The sequence below is a fragment of the Cyanistes caeruleus genome, unplaced genomic scaffold (assembly GCF_971803275.1).
Source record: "Cyanistes caeruleus unplaced genomic scaffold, bCyaCae1.hap1.1 HAP1_SCAFFOLD_76, whole genome shotgun sequence".
NCBI classification, from domain to species: Eukaryota; Metazoa; Chordata; class Aves; order Passeriformes; family Paridae; genus Cyanistes; species Cyanistes caeruleus.
This window is the reverse complement of record NW_028255888.1, coordinates 1,984,514-2,007,109: the sequence shown is the minus strand read 5'-3', so window position 1 is coordinate 2,007,109 and position 22,596 is coordinate 1,984,514. Positions and strand designations below refer to the sequence as shown.

The following is a 22,596-nucleotide window of genomic DNA, read 5'->3' as shown; positions in this document are numbered from 1 at the left end:
TTGTATACATTGCTTGTTAGTAATATAAAAAAGAATATTGGTGTTGGGTGACTCAGAGATAGCCAGTGTGTGTAAGGTGTAGTATACAGGGAATAAAGATAAGGAAAAGAGAAGAACTACTAATAGATACTGCTAAGTTTGGAAATGTAGATAGCATTAAGAATGAATAACACAAGAAGCAAAGTTGTTATTGAAATGAGTCCACTAGAATGTATTTCAGCATATTAGAAAGAATCCTAGAGGGTCATTTTTTGAAGCCAAGGTCATGTGATTCAAAAGTGTAGCCAGTGGTAGCTTTTGTATAAATTAGAGAGTGATGAAAAGTGAGCACCTAAAGGATCTGTGTTGGAGTCTGAGGCACAGAGTGTGCCCTTGTCTCTAGTGCCTAGCTCTGACATCCAAGAAAACATTGAATTTCATTGAACAGCATGAAAACAACTTTTAAAATTAAGTAGAAAAACTAAAAGTGTAAGTTGTGTAGATCAGAGAGTTTTCTTAAGTCACTGGGTGAAAAAAGTTAAAATTTAGTGTATAAGCTAGTTTAGAAAACAGAAAACAAGAAGACAAAATGGCTACTTTAGGGTGTTGTCTCTTTTCCTTCTTCTTTCTTCTTCATCTTCTTCTTTTAGAGGTTTTTGGGTAGTAGCAGGTGATTGGATAGAGAATGCCGCAGTGCAGCACACAACGTCTTGGGTCATAGGGTCACTAAGAAAAATAATTTACGTGTCTATACTTAATTGGGAAAGATTAAGAATAAAAATAAAAAGGCTATACAGTTCAAGGCCATTTTGTGCTATTCAGGTCACCACAAAGCTGTGGTGGACTGAACTTGTGCAGAAAGTCTGGGGAAGACCTGCCAAGTCTTTTGATAATAAATATTAATAAACGCAAGAAACAAGAAGCAAACAAGCCTTTGGAGAATCTTTCCTGAAACAGAACTGAGATAAGGGAAACTCCCCTTTGAGGAGGTATCCCAGAAGGGCTTAGCCCTGAGGAGACCAAGATTCCACAGCAGCAAGTGGTGTCCCATGTCTGTCGGTCAGTAAGAGCTCAAAGGATTTGATCAAAGCCTGCCTGGATCAGAGCAGCCAGTTCCTGAAAGAAATCCATCTGGATGAAAATATCTGCTACCAAATTCCAGAGCTTCAAGGGCCCAGGACTCAGAAACATCGGATTCTGCTGGTCAGTAATCTGAAGAGATAGCCAGCAGGTCTGGTAAGCTCTGTCCAACCTAGGAGATGAGATGGAATATTTCTAAGGAGGAACAGGCAATTTTACAAAAATTAGAAAAAATAATAGAGCAGTCCTTACATGAAATTCCAATGAAAGAGTTGGAATTTTTACTGGTCTGGGTGAGAGAGAATTACCCCACCATTAGCAAGGAGCAATTGTTTGAACCCTATATATGGGCAAATGCAAATATGAGGTTAATAGAGTTAGAAACCCCGGGAATGTGTGTCCATGGAAATATGATAGAAACAAGTCATACTGTCTTTAATGTAATGTATCACCCCCTTGCCAAGGGGGTGGAACAGGGGGAGAGGAAACCCAGCCACCCAGATCCGAACTGCCCTTTCCAAAAGCAAGGGAAACCCCCAAATCCCTCAACAGCGTGGGAGCCCCTGATCCCAACCCCTCAGAGGATTTGGGAAAAGAGGGAGAGGTGTGGGGGAAAGCTGAAAAAGCAGAGGGTGTTGCGATTACTATGGAAAGCAAAGGGAGCAGTTTGGAAAAGTACTAAAAAGTACTAAAATCCATAAATTCCTAAAAAGGATTTATCTCCTAAAAAGGAAATCCTCCCTAAATACGGGATTTTAGAATTTTTTTCGAATGGTACAAAACCCGTTGGAGGCTCAGCCGTTTATAAAACTGAAGCCAGAGCGAATTCATGGAGCAGCAGCGCTACCTTGTGGGCAAAAAGCATCACAGCAGCTTCTAATTTTTTCTACAAATACAATCGAGAATATTTTAGACAAAAACGACGCAATATCAACAACAGCAGGCGAAGGAATTCCTCTGTCATCGATTCAAATGCCACATTCTCTGCTTCAAGCCGATATTTCAGCTTTTCAAAAGACTGCTCCAAAGGACTGGTTCTCAGGACAGGACATCTCTTCTTCGACAAGATTACAATTTTCTCCTGTTTTTCAAGATTTAAAGGAAGCTGTGTGCATTCACAATCCACAACCACTGTATTTTTCTACTATACCTACAGCTCCTCAACAACCAAAGCTACAATCTATATCAAATCTCCCTCAAAGAGGAGGGGGAGGACCTGATATGCAGGTACTTCTCAAGGAAGGTGCTGATGCTTTCAGAGAAACTGAGGACATTACAGTATTACCAGTGAGGCTTGGAAGAAGAGATGATGTTCCTAGATGGGAGCCTGTGGATCGCTGTCTTTTAAAGGATTTATTAGATGCTGTGGAAGGAAAAGGACTTGGTTCTCCATATTTTCAGCAATTATTAAGAGGTCTTTTCCTCAGCCATGAAATGACACCATATGACTGCAAGTATATAGCCTCAACAATTTTCACAGATTCACAATATATACTGTGGAATTCAAGATGGAGAAAAGCTCTCCTTGAACTGAGGAACAAATATGCAAGAGGACCGTATGCAGACATCACAGCAACTCAAATGGCAGGAGTAAACGTGCCGTATCACAAGCCAGAAATTCAAATAACAGATCTGCCTCCAGAAGTGCTTTGAGATGTTGTAGAAGCATCTGAAAAGACACTGCTGCAAATTCAACCTACTGGAACCTCAGAAGGCATCTACACAGAAGTGAAGCAAGACCCTTCAGAGCCTTTCACTACCTTCATTGATCACCTCACACAGGTGATTGACCAGCAGGTGATGGATGAAAAGGTGAAGCCACACATGCTTCAAGGCCATGCCTTCGCAAATGCTAATGCAGAGTGCAGACGTACTGAGAGTGCGTTGCCTGGATATCCAACCATGGAAGAAATGATAGAGGCATGTAGCAAGATAGGCACTCCGCATGTTGCGAGTGTTTCGACAGAAGAATTCGAGAGAATGCTCGAAGAACAACTCGAAGGATTTATGAAAATAGTAAAGAGTATGGAGTCAGGTTTTCAGTGACTCAGCTGTGCAGATATGATGGAAGCATCGCTTCATGAGGGAGCACGCTTTCCATGTGGGAAACTGGGAAACATGAAAAAGAGCTGCCCATTGCAGAAAAAAGTACAAAGCCTTTGTCCCAGGTGCCGAAGAGGAAAACATCATCCCAGCCAATGCTATTCAAAAACAGATGTAGAGGGAAAACCTCTAGCTCTGCTGGGAAACTCCAAAAACAGTGCAAAGAGTCACCACATGATGACACAAATGGAGATGGAGCGACAGCCTCAAAGTCAATTCCATTAAAGGCCTCTGGTCAGAGAGTGATCATCAGGGAACGCCAATCAGATTCCCTCAGCAAGACCATTTGTCAATTTCCCAGTGATCCAGGCTTATTGCCACCAGGTGCACAATGTGAATTGGCAACGTCCAACTTGGTTTGTTTTTTGAATGAAGATCATGCGGTACTCCATACAGGAGTCTCCGGAACATCGAAAAAAGAGGCAAGACTTCCTGATTATAGGCAAGGACAGATGCAGTATTTTGGGGCTTGTTATTTATCCATGTGTTGTTTCTGCAGACTAGAATGAAGAATTGACAGTTTTAGCTCAAGCTTTACGTCCTCCATGGATCCTTTCGGCAAAAACTTTAGTAGCTAAAGCCATTGCTTTGCCTCTGCATGCAAATTATCCAATCAGACCATTGATCAGCAGGCAAGTTTTATCTGTTAATGAGTCTACTGAAGTTCATGCCACCTGGGTAAAGCAGATAAGTCGCGATAGACCTGTAATCACCTGCAACTTGACAGAAAATGGCAAGACAGTGTCAATTCAAGGGACGATGGACACAGGTGCCGATGTCACAGTCACCTCACATCTCTTCTGGCCCCAGGAATGGAGCTTAAAAACTCCTTTGAGTACCCTTTCAGGCAAAAAAGGAAAAGGATATGCTTGTGTCTCCACAGGTGCAGGACCAAAGTGGGTTCCTGCAAAGTGCGTGAAACCGTATCAAGCTGAGAAACAAGCAGACGAAGACTCCAGAAATCAAGAAGCCAGTACGCAAACGTGATTTAGCATGAAAACAGCATTCAACATCTTAGACATTGAACAAACAGCGTGCAAAATTTATGGACTGAGGACTTTGTGAGGGAGAGGTGTTTAATACAGAAATTTAAGAACTTTTGCGAGAGATAAGGTTGTTGAATAAGATCAATTAGCCATTGTATTTGTGCCTTATCTTTTGTTGGTTGCCTTATGCAACACAGTTTTGCCATGAATCAGTCGAGAGAAAATGTCTGGAGAGCTTTGACCAATGTGTCAAATCTAGACATCATCTGCTTGACTCATTCAGGGTCAGGGAAGCCATTCTAAAACAAGTAATCAAAGAAAAAAGTTGGTTTTTTTTGGCAAAGAGAAGAGGGAGATACAGGAATCCAGAAATGGAGAGACATTTATCTGTTTGTCCTATTCTCCAAAACAGTATCAATCCTATTTGCCATTGACAGAAAGGCTTCCAACTCTCCCTGGGTAAACCAGGATTTATAAAAAATTAAGTAGAAAGTAGTAGAATGTTTAGTATGCCACTGAGGTGAAAAATACAGATTTTATAGGGGTTTAATACACGGAGTAAAGATGGAGGAAGAAAGGTGTGGTCTTTTTTAGCTCTTCTTCCTTCTTCTCCATGATTCTGCAGCTTTTGGGAGCACAAAGAATGTTTGGTTGAAAGTTAGTTGCAGTTTTAGTTATGTAAGTGGATATAGAAAACTTAGTTGTTAAAATAGAAAAACAGTACACGTGTCCGTAGTTAACAAGGTTAGAAATAGATATAAAGATGAGGCAGCCGCGTGGTTCGGGGCCATTTTGTACCATCAGAGCAAAATGAGCCAGGTTGTGGTGAATTGAGCTTGTGCAGATAGTCTGGAGAGACCTGCCAAGTTTTGTAATAACCTTCTAATAAACATGAGAAACAAGATTATAATGAACTTGGGAGTTTTTCTTCAAACCCAGAGAACTGAGATAAGCGGGACTGCCCACGAGAGAGGATCCCAAAGGAGCTCAGCCCAAAGGAGACTGAGAAATCTGTGAGGAAAGAAAAACACAGAAGTATAGAAGAAGAGAAGGAAAAGAATAAGAGAAGTTACAGGTTTTAGGAGGTCTGTGATAGAGATGAGAAAGTGTTAAACTCGTTCCAACCAGCTGCCCAAAGCAGTGACTTTGGTCTCTTTTCAGCTGGGAAGTAGCACCAGCCTTGTTGAATGCAGGCAGCAGCACGAGCAGGGCTCCTCCAGCAGCAGGGACACACCACGAGCCAGGAGGGGACTGTGGTACCAGAGGGGACTGTGGCACCAGAGGGGACCGTGGCACCAGAGGGGATTGTGGCACCAGAGGGGACCGTGGCACCAGAGGGGATTGTGGCACCAGAGGGGACCGTGGCACCAGAGGGGATTGTGGCACCAGAGGGGACTGTGGCACCAGAGGGGACCGTGGCACCAGCCGTGCCCAAGGCCTGAAAAGGGTGGCAAAGTCAGGTGGTGCTGCCTGGCTGCATGAACAGCTCAGGCAGGGCGTGGTGAGGAGCCAGGTCTGGGGGCCATCCAAGGAGTCCTGTCAAGAGTAAATGGTTCTAATATTCTCTCTGAGACAAAAAAGGGGCAATCTTTAGAGTGAACTGAAATGCTAATAAATATTTGCACACGTATAGTGGGGTTTCTCTGCAAATGAGCTTTGATGGAAAACTTGTGACCACATTTGGTTTTGCAGCTTTATTGAGGAATGGAGAATTGTTTGTAGCTCAGTATTTTCTCAGGAGGAGCCTTACATTTTAGCACAGGAGGAAGGTAAGGCAAAGGTTTAAAAGCTTCCCCCTCCTGAAGTGACACACTTTCTGAGGAGTCTGAGGAGAATTCCCCTCAGCTGCTGCCAGGGCTGTTTGCCTCTTTTGCAGGCTCAGGATTCTGGGAGTTCCAGGAGCCTCAGGTGACACAGTATTTTCCTCTGAATATTTCTTGTTGTGCAGTATACAGGGAGAATATTTTGTGTGAGATTCTCCTCTGGGCTTTGAGGTGAATCTCAGTAATTCTGTTGATTTTCATGTCCAGATGAACTTTTGGTAGATAGGAAGGAAAAGGGAAGAGGCACCATGGAAAATTAATTGCTCAAAATTTGAGTGGCCCAACCACATTAAAAATGAAGTCTAAACTGAAGAAATCTTTTATTTATTTTCTTTCTCCTTGGTAGGTGGGGTAAAACACGAAATGTAAATAAAGTTCTTTGAAAAGGTTCAGCCAGCACCCAGCTGTATGAAAATCAAAAGAGCAAGGGATAAGACAGGGCATGGGAAGAATCTTCAGCCTTTCCTGTTGAAGGTAAAAGAGTAGGACAAGTGCCTCTGGCTGTTACCCACAGGTAATGTGTTATTTGTAGCCAAGAGCAGATGCCCCAGGCTGCTGGTGGCCCAAGCCCTGTCATGGCTGTCCCACTTTCAGTCCTAGCTGGACCAGGGTGGCTGGCTCGGGAGGGGAGGAGGTGGGGGAATCTCAGGGGGCTTCCTCTTCACAGCCGGGCTGGGGGGCCGTGGGGGAGGCACGGAGTGCTGGTGCTCTGCTTTCCAGGTCAACTCCTGCTTCTGAGGCCACATCTGAGAGTTGATGAACGAGGCAATCTCTGGGCTCCCTGGGGGCAAGGGAGAGTCACACCTTCTTGGCTGGTATGCTGGAGCTGCAGCAGGGTGACTGTGGAGAGAGGAGGTGGCTGAGGCCCCCAGCTGCCATGGGCACTCAGGGACCCTCCTGCACAGCAGGGCCCAGAGCGGCCAAGGCTCCCCAGCACGGCTGGAGCTGCTGGCACAGCTTGGCCCAGCTGGACAGCTGCCCCTCAAGGCCCCAGCGAGCAGGGGATGGCTCTGGGCAGGGTCCCTGGCCAGGAGCGGGCCCCAGAGCGCCTCTGCCTTTCAAGGGCAATCTCGTCCCCGCTCTTTCTCCTGCTCACCTTGCTTTGCCTCTGCCTGCTGCTCCTGGGGCTGCTCTTGGCCAGGCAGCCTCAGTGGGAGCCAGCACTGGCTGCAGCCCCAGCGGGCTCCCCAGGACAAGGCCCAGCAATTAAGAGGCCAATGAAAGTCCTGGGCAGCAGCAGAACTCTCAGCAGAGTTATTTGGGCAACCTCTGACTACCCACAAGTGCACAGCAGCCTCACTGGGAATGTTTCCTGACTATGAGCAGCCTTTCAAGAAGCTGGAGGGTGGAGATGAACAACAACTTACCGTTTCTTGTCCTTCCACCACCGGAATCCAACATAGCACAGGACCACGGAAAGTGGCACTGTGAACAGTGTCACTGCTGTGCCTATCATGCAGGACTTGCGCACATCCTGCGGGCAGAACACTCTTGGGGTGCTCGATGGATTCTCAGCATTTATACTGGACTTGCCAAGTGCATCTGTGGGAGCAATGGGCAGCGTGAGCCTGTGCTGTGCTCCATTGCTGAGCTGGCAGCACGGTGGATACGGCCAGGACATTCTCTGTTTCCCCAGAGCTGGGGCCTGCAGGCACCTTGCCACCCCTTGGCACAGGCTGTGCCACCCAACAAAGCCCAGAAGGCTGAGAGCAGAGCCCGGGACAGCACAGCTGCTTGGGCAGTGGCTCCTTCCAGGGACACGGGCCAAACCCATCCCTGAGCAGCCACTGCCACCCCTGACCCTCCCTGCTCTGTGACAGCTCCCCCAGCCCAAGGGGACAGAGCCAGGCCCTGTAAGGGGCCAGTGCATCCCCTGCCCAGTTGGGAGCCAGGGCTGGCTGTGGCCCTGGGCTCACGGCAGGGCTCCCACTCTGGGCTGCTCCTGTGTCTTGGGCCTCTGGATGCTTAGGACCAGCTCCAGGAGCAGCTGCTGGGGGAGAGATGTTGGTGCACAAGTCCCGATTCCCAGGGGCTGGGAATGAGCTCCAGAGGCCTGGAAGCCACGGCACCTCCAGCATTGGCTGCTGCCGGGCCATGCAGGCCCTGAGGGAAGAGCTGCTGGCACACAGCCCTGCCGAGGGAGAGCCCAGCACAGCAATTACCTCCTGTGCCTGGGCCTGGCATCTCCTCCTTTCCTGCATCAGGAGCTCGCACAGGGCCATTCCTTCCTCTAGCATATGCCATCATCTGCACAAACATCTGCTCCAGCACTTGAGAAAGGAAAAAGGACAGCTGGATAAGATAGAACTGTTCACCATTAGGGGAGGTGGTATCTTCAGGAGGCAATACTTGTCAAAGTCATGGATAAGGGTCAGGAAAATACCCAGATTATTGGGGCTGGGCCAGGGCCCTCCCTCCTCCAAACAGTCCCTACACCTGATCTAGCCCAAGACAGAAATTGCAGGGGATCTCAGGGTGTGCATGGCCTGTGCTGCAGTTTGGGCTCCCTGTCAGCTGATGCCAAATGCCTTCCTGCAGAGGCTGGGGAGAAGCTGGAGCCAGGCCAGGCTGGGAAACAGCCCTGCAGGCCATGAAAGCAGCAGTGGGGCAGCAAGGCTGCCATGGATCCCTTCCTGCTGTGCCAGGCATGGCGTGTCCTGATGTGCCCCTGGCTGCTGAGTGTCAGGAGGAGGCTGAGGGACATGAACCCACCATGGCGTCTCTCTAGATCACTCAGCATCTTGTCCAGAAGTTGGGATGCCTCCAGGGATTTCTTGTCTTCTATCTCTTTGTTCTTCCATCTTGGAGGACCTTAATGGAAAGTAGTTCCATTTCTCCTTCAGTCCAGAGTGGCAATGAGTGCACCTGGGTGACTGGTGCCCTCCAAGGCACTCCCTCCTCTCTGCCTTCCACTCAGGAGCAGGAGCAGGGGGACCACATGCCTGCAGTGTCCCCAAGTGTCCCCACAGTGGGATGGAAGGAGCCCCTTGCATGGCAGTCAGGGGAGAAAGGACTCCCTGGAGCTGCCAGCAGCTCTGAACTGAGCCCCAGGCAGGGCCAGGGCTTGGCAGCAGCAATGGGACCAGCTCAGGCTCCCTGGGGCTGGCAAAGGAGCCACACAAGGCACAGCCCTGGGGCACAGCCCTGGGCCCAGCCCCTTCCTCTCTGCTCTTCTCTGTGCCTGCACAGAGCACATGGAAGATGACACTGGCATTGCACATGGGAAAAGAATCGACAGCTAAATGCTCCTTCCTCCCACTGACAGCAATGCTGTGGGATCACTCAGGGCTCCAGAAGGGAGTGGGGCAAGGTTTCCAGAACCCATCAACCTTCAGATTCTTAAGGGAAATGGCATGAGAGTGAGCTCTTCCCACACTCACACTGATAATTCTGTGCAGAAATGGACATTGAGAACTTGCCTCCAGCATTCTCCATGGGTCTCAAACCGTCATGTGCCAGGGCTTTCAGACGCTCCATGTCACCATCCCAATCTAGAAGGGAGCACAGATCAGAACCATTCCATGGTGAGCTGGGATCCCCTTCTGCCTTAGGGAACTGGGCACTGCAAGGGGGTCAGGTAAGGCCATGGGAGCCAGATGTCAATGGACATGGCCAAAGATGCAGTGGGGCCTGGGCAGCTCTGGGCTGGCCCTGGACACTCTCAACACCTTTTCCATGCTCTGTGCAAAATCCCTGAAAGGCAGGCTCTGCCAAGCAGCAGAGATTTACAGCTCAAGCCTCAGCAGGGCTCAGACCCAGAGGCACAGCAATTACCTCCTGGGGCTGTGCCTGGCAGGGCCTCCCTTCCTGCAGCAGAGGCTGCCCATGAGCCACTGCTTCCTCCGGGAAATGGCACCTTCAGCACAGCCTTTGGGTTCATCTCTGGAGAAAGGAAAAACCACAGCTGGATCAGATGGAACCATTCCCCTTTCTGGGAAGTGGTATCATCATGATGCGATACTAGTCGAGGTCATGGATAAGGATTAGGAAATCATATAAACTTATGGGATTGGCCAGAGCCCTCCCTCCTCCAAACAGCCCCTACACCTGATCTAGCCCAAGACCAGGAAATTGCAGGGGATCTCAGGGTGTGCATGGCCCATGCTGCAGTTTGGGCTCCCTGTCAGCTGATGCCAAATGCCTTCCTGCAGACGCTGGGGAGAAGCTGCAGCCAGGCCAGGCTGGGAAACAGCCCTGCAGGCCATGAAAGCAGCAGTGGGGCAGCAAGGCTGCCATGGATCTGCTTCCTGCTTTGCTGGGCATGGCGTGTCCTGATGTGCAGAGAAAGCCCCTGGCTGCTGAGTGTCAGGAGAAGGCTAAGGGACATGGACCCACCTTGTCCTCCCTGCAGCATTTCCTTCAGCATTTGCTGCATGGTATTGGATGGCTCATGGGGTTTCCAGTGTCCTGCAGCTTTGTTCTTTCCTCTTGGAGGACCTAATTAAAAAAATATATATCCATGTCCCAGGAATGGATCCTAAAAATCAGGGTTCAGCTTGTGGGATCAGCAAGGACACAATACTCACCCCTGTGACGGGAGCTGGGCTTGTGTGCAGCATCCAGCCAAGGAGCCTGGAAAGTCCTCCCTGCAGACACACCTGTAACTCAACAGCCACAGAAGCTTCAGTCATGTCTGCTGATCTGCACAGGCAGCACTGAGCCACAGGAGTGCTGAGGGGATCACGCAGGGCGAGGGCACACACGTGCACAGCTCTGTCCTGGCACCTGCAGCGATGCTGCCCTGGCTGAGCTTTGGGCTCTGAGCTGGCAGCTCTCCCAGGGGGAAAGGCCTTGACCTACCCTCACCATCTCCCAGATCCTCAGTCCTGGATGTGGGTTGGGAAGCCAGATCACCTTCACCAAGAGGCTTGGCTGCAAAGAAAGGCAGGACAGAAGAGTTCCCATGGCTCTGTAGGAGATCCTCAGGCTCCCTGGGGCTGGCAAAGGAGCCACACGAGGCACAGCCCCGGGGCACAGCCCTGGGCCCGGCCCCTTCCTCTCTGCTCTTCTCTGTGGCTGCACAGAGCACACGGAAGGTGACACTGGCATTGCACATGGGAAGAGATTAACAGCTAAATACTCATTCCTCCCACTGACAGCAATGCTGTGGGATCACTGAGGGCTCCAGAAGGGAGCAGAGCGATGTTTCCAGAATCCATCAACCTTCAGACTCTTAAGTGAAGTGGCACGTGAGTGAGCTCTTGCCACATTGACACTGATTGTTCTGTGCGGAAAGGGACATTGAGAACTTGCCTCCAGCATTCTCCATGGGTCTCAAACCGTCATGTCCCGGGGCTTCCAGATGCTCCATGTCACGATCCCAATCTAGAAGGGAGCACAGATCAGAACCATTCCATGGTGTGCTGGGATCCCCTTCTGCCTTAGGGAACTGGGCACTGCAAGGGGGTCAGGTAAGGCCATGGGAGCCAGATGTCAATGGACATGGCCAAAGCTGCAGAGGGGCCTGGGGAGCTCTAGGCTGGCTCTGGTCACTCTCCACCCTCTTTACAGGCCCTGTGCAACATCCCTGGAGAGGCAGCGGGACCAGCCCAGGGGCTCTGGGGACTCTCTCCCTCCCACAGAGGAAACCCTCCCTCAAGCCCTGGGGAAAACCATCCCCAATGCTTCCCAGGGAGAAGGAAGTGCTGTCCCAGGAAAGGGAAGCCAGGCCGTGGGCTCACCTGCTCGCCGTGCTCGCCACGGAGCAGCCTGGGCAGCCCTGTCAGGCAGGGCCACTGCCAGGAGGAGCAGGAGGAGGAGGCGCAGAGCAAAGGCCATGGTGCCTTGCCCACTGCCAGTCCTGCAGCTCTTGCTGCCACCACTGTCCTGACACCGCTGTCCCAATGTCAACACCGCTGCTGCCACCGCTGCTGCCACAACAGTCGTGGTCAAGGACTGACTGCTCGGTCCTTGTGGTGCTGTGCAACCACGGGGCTCTGGGACCTCTGTGACCTCAGAGCCTGCTGTCACCTCAGCCTGCTGTCACCCCAGAGACTGCTGTGACCTCATGGCCTTGGCTGTACCCCCTGAGTGTTCTCCCATCTGTACTCCAATCTGTACTGGACTGATTGTAAATCTTTGACTTCATCAAAGGGTCATTGCTAAACAAAACCTTGGTTTTGCCTGCTGACATTGCTGGTCATGTTCTGTCCCATGAGATGCTCTTGGTGGTTCCCTCTTTTCCTGGGCATGGCACTGGAGGAGGTCCAGGCCCAGGTGATGCCACTGAAGGAAATGTGCCCTCAGCCCAGGGACACTCAACACAGACTCCCCCAGCCCCTCGGGGCCCCGCTGCTGGTCACAGCAGCCCCTGCCTGGCTCCTGCCTGCCCACACCGTGGTCAGCCCCGCCTGCTCCTGGACATGGAGCTCAGCCAGGGCTGGTGCTGTGTGGGCTTTGCTGGTGGTACCAGCCAGACACTGGGGTGACAGCTCCATCTCTTTATTGGAACAGAAGAGCTGTGTCAGGCCCTGCCCTGGCAGGAGGGACCCACCTTCAGTCCAGGCCACAGAGCAGGGCGGGTCCCTTCAGGGACACAGGGCCTTGCTTTGGGTGGTGGCAGCATCTGCACAGCAGCAAGCTGGTAATGCAGCTGTGACAGGGACATCACGTATGGGCATGGAGATGTGAAATGTGTGGTGCAGGTGTCCCTGAGGGAGGTGTTGGCCTTTCCTGTGAAGCTGCAGAGGGGAACCTGTTGAGAGAGGAGATGGCTGAGGCCCCAGCTGCAGCTGGCACACAGGGACCCTCTTGCACACTGGGAGATTCTCACTGTGCTCACAGTTTCCCTCAGAAGACTAAGAGGTGAATGTGGATGGGCTTAGCAACTGGTCTGCAGCCAGACAATTGAGGGAGCAAAAGAAGAAATTGAGAAACTACAAGTTTATCCATAGCAAGGAAGAAGGCAAGGCCGTTAGCATGGAAACCAATAAAAAGGTTATAAGGAGTATTTGCAGTTGTAATAAATGGAATTGGTTTGTGCTAACTAAATTGTAACTGTTCTTAAAGTTATTATTAGAAACAATCAAGAATCAGTGTTACAAAGCAGATGTACCCCTTTGCAGATGTTACATGTCAAAATTAAGGTACAGGATGTAGTTTAGAAGATAAATGGTGTCTCAAGACCAAAATGGCCTTGAGATGGACCAAAATTAGACCAAATTTCGGCATTGGGCATAAGGATTAGTAAATATAAGGCTAATTAGTAGACTAACATAACACAAGGCTTAGTACACACACACAAGCCTGTAAGGTTATCCAAAGGACAATGAGGAAGAAGAGAAGCCTTCACCAAAAGACCACCAAAAGAAGACTGAAGACCTCCTAACAACAAGTGAGGCATGTGCCATGAAGAAAAATGATGTAAAGTCAGAAAACTCAGAAACAGGAGGAAACTTACAGGAAACATTAATGAATATGTATAAGCATACAGTATATGAGTTTAGCTTGAAGTGCTTTGTTTTGAAGGTGAGGCAGGGTGGGAAGCCTCCATACCATGGTGGGTTTTGCTTATGCTTTAATCATACTTAATTACTAGTAGATTATATATATAAATTTTATTTTTTTATTAAACTATATTATTTTACAAAACTGTATTCTTTTATACCACACTACTATTCAGTTTAGTAAATTGAATTCATTTTTAATTAAACTGCCATTAAGCCAAGGGACCTAGTTGTCAAAATTCTAATTTCATTTATAACAATATTTTAACAAAGAAGGCTGGTACAACAACATTGGTATTTAACAAACGTGACACAATATGAGCTATATTAACAAAGAAGGCACCTTATGGTGACAACATTCTACTGTTCAAACTGTAAAACATCTTTGTGTACTGATCAGGAGGTCAGGATTTGCTCTTTACAATCCTGATGCTGAATGTCTCCGTAGGCAGTCTGGTCACAGAGAAGAATGAATCCCTTGCAGGCTGCCCCTGTTTGGACAACCTGCTCCTCACCCCAAGCCTCAGCATGTCTGACATGGCCCACCTGGGACTGACATCCCAAAACATTGATAACATTTCTCTTTAGAATTTTTCTTTATCATTAAAATCTAATTAATTAAAAAAAATAAAATTTTATTTTTTATAATAATATTGTCCTGTATTTTTAGAACCTAATTTTTATATTTATATGAAAGAATTGATACATTTTTAGGAACAAAAACCATTATCGGTCCTTGGTTCAAAGTACCACAATTCCCTTCATTAATTAATTGACCACTATTTATGCTAATTTGTCCTACTTTTAGTGCTTTGATCATATTTTTTAATCATTTTCTCAGACAGGGTAAAAGGGACCACTTTGGGGTCCATGGAAACTTTTCTGGGGAACATTTGGGGCAGTTTTGTGTCTGGGGAGGGAATTTAGAGAGAACTTGGTGGTCTGGAGGACACTTGGGGGAGTCGGGTAGGCACTTAGGGATTCTGTGGGACAATTCGTGGTCTGGGGGAGCACTTGGGGGGCTGTAACAGGGAATCTATGGGTCGCAGTGGATGATGGGAGTTGTAGGCGCCTGTATAATACGGTTTAACGGGGCCGCGGAGCATCACGGGAGTTATAAGCGCAGCTCCAATAGATTCCGGTGGGGCGTGGGGCATGACGGGAGATGGAGTCCCAGCTGCAATAGCGCTCTATGGGCGCCGCAGAGCATGACGGGAGCTGTAGTCCCGGAAGTGGCTCGGAAGGCGCGTTTGGCGGCGTGGGGAAGCACTTGGAGAGCACTTCTGCGAACGAGCCGTGGCTGCAGGTCCTCGGGGCGAATGTATACGGCTCGGGAGCACTTGGGGGGAACCTGGGGAGCTGTAACCGAGCTCTTTAGGGCAGGGGACACGGCAGGTGGTTTGGGCGTGGAACCGTGTTCCGGGATGATAGGAGATGAATTCCCAGCAGTGGCTGGAAGGGGCATCTGTGGGGTCGGGAGCATTCAGGGATCCGGGGACGTTTTGGGGGGTCCTGAACGGGCGCTGAGGGGGCACTCGGGGATTTTGGATGGTCTGGGGCACACTTATGGGACATATGGGGGGCGATCCCGGGGTTCCGGGGAGCGCAGGGCATATTCCAAGTTCCTTCCAGCATGATCCCATTTGCTCTCAACTCTCCCAGTCAGCCTCAGCACGATCCCATTCACTCCCAGTATATCAAATTTGCCCCCAACCTGGTCTCAATTGCCCCCTGCAGCCTCCTACTCACTGCCAGTATCATCCCAGTATGATCCCAGTAAGATCTGTCTCCCTCAGTGTGATCGCAGTCTCTCCTGGCATGGTCCCAGCTGCTCCCAGTATCATCCCAGTATGATGTCAGTACACAGCCAGTGCAATCTCAGCCACTGCCAGGACGATCCCAGGCTGATCCCAGTACAAGCCAGTCCCTGCCAGTGCTGCCACTCCTGGGATCCCCCAGCCCTCTCTGTGTTCCCCCCTCCTGCATCTCCCCAGTGGAGCCCCAAGGTCTGGCAGTCCCCAGCCAGGGTCCCCAGCCAGCCCCAGTTTTGGGGGATCTGCAGCCCCCAATTTTCCCAGTTTCCCTCTCCTTTTCCCCTGGCCGGGTTCCCCCCGTCCCCAGCGGGTGGGAGCAGCGGAGAGCCCTGCGCTGCCCATCCCGACCTGTCCCAGCTCCATCCCCGCTCCTGCTGTGGGCTGTGAGGGGTTCAGGAACAGGGCACTGAGGGTGTCACTGCTCCTGGGGGAGGAGGGGGAGGGATGGAAGAGAAGGGACAAAGGAAGATCATAGAAAGAAGAAGGAACCACAAATTCACGGGACCCTCAACAGCCTGGAGAGGAGCAGGGGGGAATCCTTGGACCCCCTGCACTCCAAAGCAGAGAATCAGGGGGACAAGGGACCATGGGAATCCAAAAAGCCCCATCATCCCTAAATGAGGAGATGGAAACAGGGGGAACTTTTTGGATTCCTGGCACTCCCAGTAGACTGAAAAGGGCAGGGACTGAGCAGACAGGGGAACCTGAGTGCAAGCGTAACCCCCAGCAGCTGAGACAGGGAGGAACCCCTGAACACCAAAGGGGAGAGACCAGAGATGGGGAACTCCTGGGAGGCAATTTCAGGGCTGAATTTTGGTGTCTGGGAGGTTTTTATGGGCCCCAGATGACCGGTGACTTCTAAAGATGGTCTTGGACCGAGAGACATTCAAAGTCAATGTACTCTTCCCCTGTTTTACCCATACCAGGATTTCCCAATCCCAGACCTTGTCTGGATGGAGAAGGAGGCTGTGAGGAAGAGGAAGATGCCCCAGGACACCCAGGCAGGTGAGGAGGAAGTCAGTGCCCCTTTCCCCCTCTCTCCTGCTCCATCTCCCAGCCCAGCATGGCCCCGGCTGCAGGACAACCCCGCTGCCGACACCGTCCTGCCGGGGATGCACTGGGGGGATCTCCTTCCCCTTCCCTCTGGCACGGAGGCAAATCCCATCCTCTCCTTGTCCTTCCTCCCCCAGACAAGGAGCTGAGGATGGAGACCAGGGAGGACAAATTCCTGGGGCAGAACCTCATGGAAGAGGCCGTTTTGAGCAGCTCCACAGTGCAGGAATCCAATGGGGAGGAAAAGCCCCGGAGATCCCACAGGAGGAGGGGCTCCAAACCCATCCCAGGGTGCTCTGAGGAGGAAAGACCCACCCTGTGCAGGGAAGGTGACCAGAGATCCAGCCGGGGCTCTGAGCTGGTGGTCCATGAGCAGCTTCAGGATGGGGAGAAGCGCTACAAGTGCTTGGAGTGTGGGAAGAGCTTCAGCCACAGCAACAGCCTGATCTGCCACCAGATGATCCACACTGGGGAATGGGCCTATGAGTGTGGGAAATGTGGGAAGGGCTTCAGCTGCAACTCCCAGCTCGTCATCCATCATCACATCCACACGGGGGTGAGGCCCTACGAGTGTCCCGAGTGTGGGAAGAGGTTTCGGAGGAGCTCAGATCTCCTCGTGCACCAGCGGATTCACACGGATGAGAGGCCCTTCCGCTGCCCCGACTGTGGGGAGGGCTTCAAGTACAACTCCAACCTCATCAACCACCGGCGCATCCACACTGGGGAGAGGCCCTTCGAGTGTGGGGAATGTGGGAAGAGCTTCCGCCAGAGCTCCAGCCTCATTACCCACAAACGCATCCACACTGGGGAACGGCCCTATGAGTGTGGGGAATGTGGGATGACCTTCAGGTGTAGGTCCCAACTGATCATCCACCAGATGATCCACACTGGGGAGAGGCCCTACGAGTGTCCCGAGTGTGGGAAGAGGTTTCAGACCAGCTCCAGTCTCCTCCAGCACCAGCGGATTCACACGGATGAGAGGCCCTTCCGCTGCCCAGAGTGCGGGAAGGGCTTCAAGGAAAGCTCCCACCTCTTCAGGCACCGGCGCATCCACACTGGGGAGAGGCCCTATGAGTGTCCCCAGTGTGGGAAGAGCTTCTCCAGGAGCTGTAACTTGACCAGACACCAACAGAGGCACCAGTAAGGGAAGCCCTGTGAGTGCCCCAAGTGCAGGAACAGCTTCATGTGCTGCTCCAGCTCCATCCCCCATCAGAGGCCCCACGCTGGACAGAGCCCTGATGACCCATGTTCCCAGTGATCTGCATTGGGAAGACAGTGAGCTGGTGGTGATTTGGTTTGGCTCTAATATTCTTTTGATTCATCTTCATCCCTTTAAAATTTACAAAATTGGAGTAACAATCAACAGATTCATCAAAGGCATCTAAAAGCTCACTTTTTACTAGTGCTTCAAGGGATCTGGAATTGAGGGAGGTACATGGGAGGGTTTTGGGGGTTATTTGGTGTATTTGTCTCCATCTTTTGGCACTCAAGGAGATGAGAGAGTTTGATCTGTCACCTCAAAACCACTCAATGCCCCCCAAAAAATATTCATTCCCACCCACAATTACTGGATTCCACAGGTTCTCAGGGTGTAATGCCTTAAGCTTTAGCTTTCATATTTTTCATATTCTGTGCTGCCTAGGTTTGTAGTTTTGAACTTCATATTAAGTGTTGGTGAGTTCTCTTCACAGAGTAGGTAGACAAAACAATTCATTTTCTAGCTTGATACTAAGGGCACTTGTTACAAGTTTCAGGCCCAAAAGCATAAACAAGGGTGGACTGAAGAGAGAAAACAAGAAGGACTGTACTTCTTCATCTGAAGCTGTAATTGGACCATGAACCCAAGTATGGTGATGGACCTCAACTTCTAAAAATGTGAGACCTTGTGATCAGTTGTCCATTTTTGTGACCATTTTTGCTCCATCTTGGGTGTACTTTTGGCCAGGCTCTTGTACTGCCCAAGGTGTATCCTTTAAAGCCGTATAATAAACTTTATTCTTAACTCTGTCTCGGCTCTGTTCTAGGTCAGCCTTCTGAAGGCATCAGGTGGAATGGGGTTGGAAGGGGATTGGGCCAAGTGGGATGCAGATCAGGAGGGGTGAGATGGGCATTGGATGGGGCAGGATGGATGTGATGGAGTTTGGGAGGTGTGAAATGGGGGAAATAGGGCTTGGGAAGGGGGTCTTGATGTCCAGCAGGGATGGGATGGGTTGGGATTGGGACTGGGGAGGTGGGGTGGGGTCTGCAATGAGACAGTCAAAGTTTGGGGATAATGAACAAAGGGGGAGCCCATTACTGAGTGAGTTTTTGGATATTCCACGTTCCTGCAGAGATTTTGGGGTATCTTATGTTTCTGAGGTGGTTTTGGGGCACTCCCCAAGTCTTAGGGGGTTCCTGAGAGCAGCTCCATGGAGCCCCATTGCCAGGAGTGGTTGCCATGGGCATGAGCTCAGAGCTGTAGCCAGAGTGCATTGCCTCAGTGCTGGAGAGCAGAGAAATGATGAATGGCCCCAGACATCTCCAGTGTGCTTTTGGTGTCAAGATGAAAAATGAGGGATGAGGCCACTATGCTTTGAGATGATTTATTGCTCAAGTAGCTCGATAAGATATCAGTCTCAAGGCATGAGATTAATAGAGGAGCAACAAGTCAGCCATAGCTTGTGGAAGTCAGAGTTTCTTCTCCGCACAGAAATATATAACATTTTGGTCCAATAGGCCAATGGAAAACTGTTCAGACTGTTCACTGAGTCCTCATAGAGGTGTAGCAAACGTCGTTTATTTCTATCTTTAGCACACTTTTGTAGGGTCTGACAGGGTTCGCGGGGCTTAACAAGCTACTATTGGTTAACACATATTGTTTACATTCTTTTGCATGTACACCATGCCATTGTTTTTCTTTATTCTCACTGTGCCAGGAGAATTTCAACGACACTGCCTTTAATATTGTCACCTGAATTAAAAGCTGGGTTGTGCAGACAGGCTTTTACTAAAATATCATGCTTTTACTCTATTAAAGTATTTCCCTACATAGGGAATATACATACAGTAAATACAGGATATGTTATAATACACAGAGTCCTAAGATCTTTCTTTTGTTGCCCAGGGTGTGCAGGGCATACGGGAAGAGACGGAAATGGGTGCTTGTGCTCAGCAACCTGTCAGGGCATGCCGTGGTGCAGGGAAAATGGCCAGAAACCCTTGGCCTTTGGTGGTTCTGCTGAAGGCACAAGCCCTGTCCCATCCAGGAAGTGCCATCTGTGTCCTGCTGCCTGTGTGGTGCTGGCTGGGTTGCTGAGGGCTCCCAGGTGCCTCTTGATCCAGCTCCTCTGGAGCTCCTGTGGGGCTGCAGCGCTGCTGCTGGGCCAGGCTGGGGGAGATGCTGAGGGAACAGGGCACTGGGAGGCTGTAAATGGATGAGGGGCTGTGGAGGCCCAGACGGGACAAAACCGTGGGAAGGCGTGAGGGGCATGTGTGGAGGCTGGAGGCTCCAAGGGGACAGGAGGCCCCTGAGGGGCCGGGGTGGTGGGAAGACCTGAGGAATTGGGTGTCAGAGGCCATAAGCAGCCCCCGGGCAGCCGCCTTGTTCCTGACACCCGGCTGCTCCGGTGCTTCCACAAAATGTCTCCCAGGCCTGCAGCAGAAGCCCTCGAGGCTGGGACACCAGCCCTCCAGGAGGGTGGGGACAGCCCAAGGTGCCCAGGCTGGGCTGGCTGGGGACATGGAGGGCAGGGGGGTGCTGCCAGGCCACGGCCACTGGGTGCCTCCAGGAAGGGGCAGTGGGCAGAGGCAGGGCTGGCCACCAGCCCAGGCCCTCACGGCTGCCCAGGCCACGGTGCTGTGACCGAGGCCCCCCTGACACAGAGCTCAGGGCCCACAGAGCTGCTGCCACCATGGGGAGGGTGGCGATGTCTCCTCGAGCAGGGCTGCAGAGTCGCTGCTGCTGAAGAGGCTCTGGAGCCCACAGAAACAGCAGCAGAGTGGGCACAGGAACAGCAGCACCCCGAACGTCGGCACCTGCACAGTGAGGTGTCCGCAGCAGCCGGGTGCCAAACGGGGAGGCTGTGGGCACAGCTGCCTTTGGTTTGGCAAAAGCCTTCAGCAGAGTTGGCCACAATGGCTTTCTCTTCACTTGCAGCCTCACAGCAACACTGGGCAGCTTCAGCTGCAGCCTGTGCCCGTGACTGACTTGGATGGCCGTGCTTGAGGGTGGGCTCCCCTTCCACACTCAGGTGTCCCAAGGCAGCGGCATTGGTGCCATCGTGAGAGAGAGACACTGATGGGGTTCGAGCCTTGTGCTACACCTGCCCTCCCTCTCTTCTGTGAAGGCATCTTAATGACAGAGGCGTCAGCTCTGAAACTAAACCCTGGACTTGCTTAGAACAAAGGAAGAAGCAGCATGTGCTGAAAAAAAGCAGGGACTTACACAGCTCAGTTTTGCTCTCCACTTGGAGAGCCACAGAATTCCAGAGCACTTTGTGTTGCAAAGAATCATAAACATCATCCAGTTCCAACCACCCTGCCATGGGCACAGGCGGTGTGCAGACACAACTGTCACTAGAACTGGAAGAACACTTCTCCATGTTGACCTTTTCTTCTCCTGGATTTCAAGCAAAGATAAAAAAATCATCTGGTGAATCACAAATGAATATTGTAGCTCACAGAATTAGGAGCAGGAGTCTCCAGTGGCCCATGGTGTGTCCATTCAACCATTGTTAGATCGTCCAGTTGGACTCAGCCCGGTGCAGCCTGGGCACAGGCACCAGGCTGGTCCATTTCAGCATCCCAAAGTCTTGGTGGTTCCCTGTGCACCCATTGCTTCCTGAATCCATTCTTGAATTCCCAGTTACTGCTGTGCAGGACATGAGAACACAGGAATAGCTTGTTTGGCTCATTCTTGTGTTCGCTGCTCCTGCCTAAAGGAATCATCAGGACTACATGCTGATGTAAAGATATAGCCAAACAGCAAAGATTTTTTCTGTAATGTCTAATACTAAAACCTTGTGTGACTGTTCAGACACTCTAAAATCCAGGGTGAAAATGACAGCTTTGGTATGGAAGAATCCTAGAAATTTTGACATGTGATTTTTCTAGTCAAGGATTTTAATGCCAATGCGGAAACTACAAAAATATTAAAACTTTTCATTTGCAACCCCTTTGAAATGGCATCAGCACACTTACAGGGGACAGGGTGTGACAGCAGGGACGGTACTTGGCAGTTCATGGCTTCAGATTTGGGAGATAAGTATTTTGCCAGGGTTCAACCTGATGTTCATGTTTTCCCAGGGTTTTGATTGACTGGTCATTGCAGGTAAATTTAATAAATGCAAAAGGATGTAAAAGCACAATTTCTGGAGAATGTGCACCTGGGAGAAAATTGGGAGAAAACCTTGAACACAGCCAGCAGGCTCTGGAAAAATTTTAAAAAGTTAAAATTAAAAATAGATGTAGCTCTGTGATTGTCCAGGCAGGACTTTTTGTGTCTGGGGAAAATGTCTGACTTGTACCAGCTGCACACAGACAGACAGGCAGCAACTGAAGCCTTGAACATCAGAGAGTGGGCTAATGTTTCTCCCAGAAAAACAGAACGAAGATCAGACTGAAATGTGACAGTGCCTCCGTACAGTCAAACCATCCTAGGAAACTCAGCAGCTGATGGTGTTTTTGTGCTACTGCAAACCCCTTCCATGGAAAACCTCATTCCAGGAAGGAGCAACATCATCTGACAGATAGCAAGTGGCCAGCAGTAGCTCCAGGAGCTTCCTGCAGGAAGGAGCCCAGCCCCCAATGCACATGGGCTTTGGCTGCCCTCTGGCACAGAAGCCCCCCAGGGGCACAGGTCTCTGGGGCAGGAGATGGGCACCAGCAGTGCCAGGGCTCGGGTGGTGGCAGGTCTGCCTTGGTGGGGACTCTGCCACACCTGCAGATTTCAGTGCTGGCTGGGCCCCAGGGCTCAGAGCAGCATTCGTGCCCCTGCCCAGTGCCGCACCCAGGGGCGCCAGCCTGCGCCGCACACACTGCTCCCTTCCCTGGGCCGCACACGTTCTTCTCCAGGCTCCTGTGGCCCCGAGCCAGGTGCCAATGGAGCCCTTGGTATGCGGATAGAAAAACTCTATAGCTCACAGAGTAGTTATGAGAGTAGGTATGAATTTATTCAGTGCTGAGGTGCATGGAGGATATCTCCTCCGAAAGCATGCACACCTTGGAGACTTGTTTCTGCCTTTTTATTCTCTACAAACCAGGGTTACACAGTACACCTAATACATATTCATTTGCTAACCCTGCCTTTTCCCGCTTCATACTAAAATTAGTTCCA

The 22,596-nt window shown here is 50.6% G+C and overlaps 2 protein-coding genes across 2 annotated transcripts in view; one reads left to right on the top strand and one right to left on the bottom strand.

The window, feature by feature from the left end:
- The window catches only part of LOC147646935 (uncharacterized), a 592,289-nt gene that overhangs the window by 524,093 nt on the left and 45,600 nt on the right, over positions 1 to 22,596 (bottom strand). The gene's annotated exons all lie outside the window — the stretch shown is intronic.
- On the top strand, positions 14,636 to 18,290 carry LOC111944788 (uncharacterized). The gene is made up of 3 exons (XM_086872794.1): positions 14,636 to 14,722; positions 16,157 to 16,235; positions 16,421 to 18,290. Exons 2-3 carry the CDS (start codon positions 16,184 to 16,186, stop codon positions 17,425 to 17,427), a joined length of 1,059 nt encoding a protein of 352 aa, XP_086728920.1. The 5' UTR covers positions 14,636 to 14,722; positions 16,157 to 16,183; the 3' UTR covers positions 17,428 to 18,290.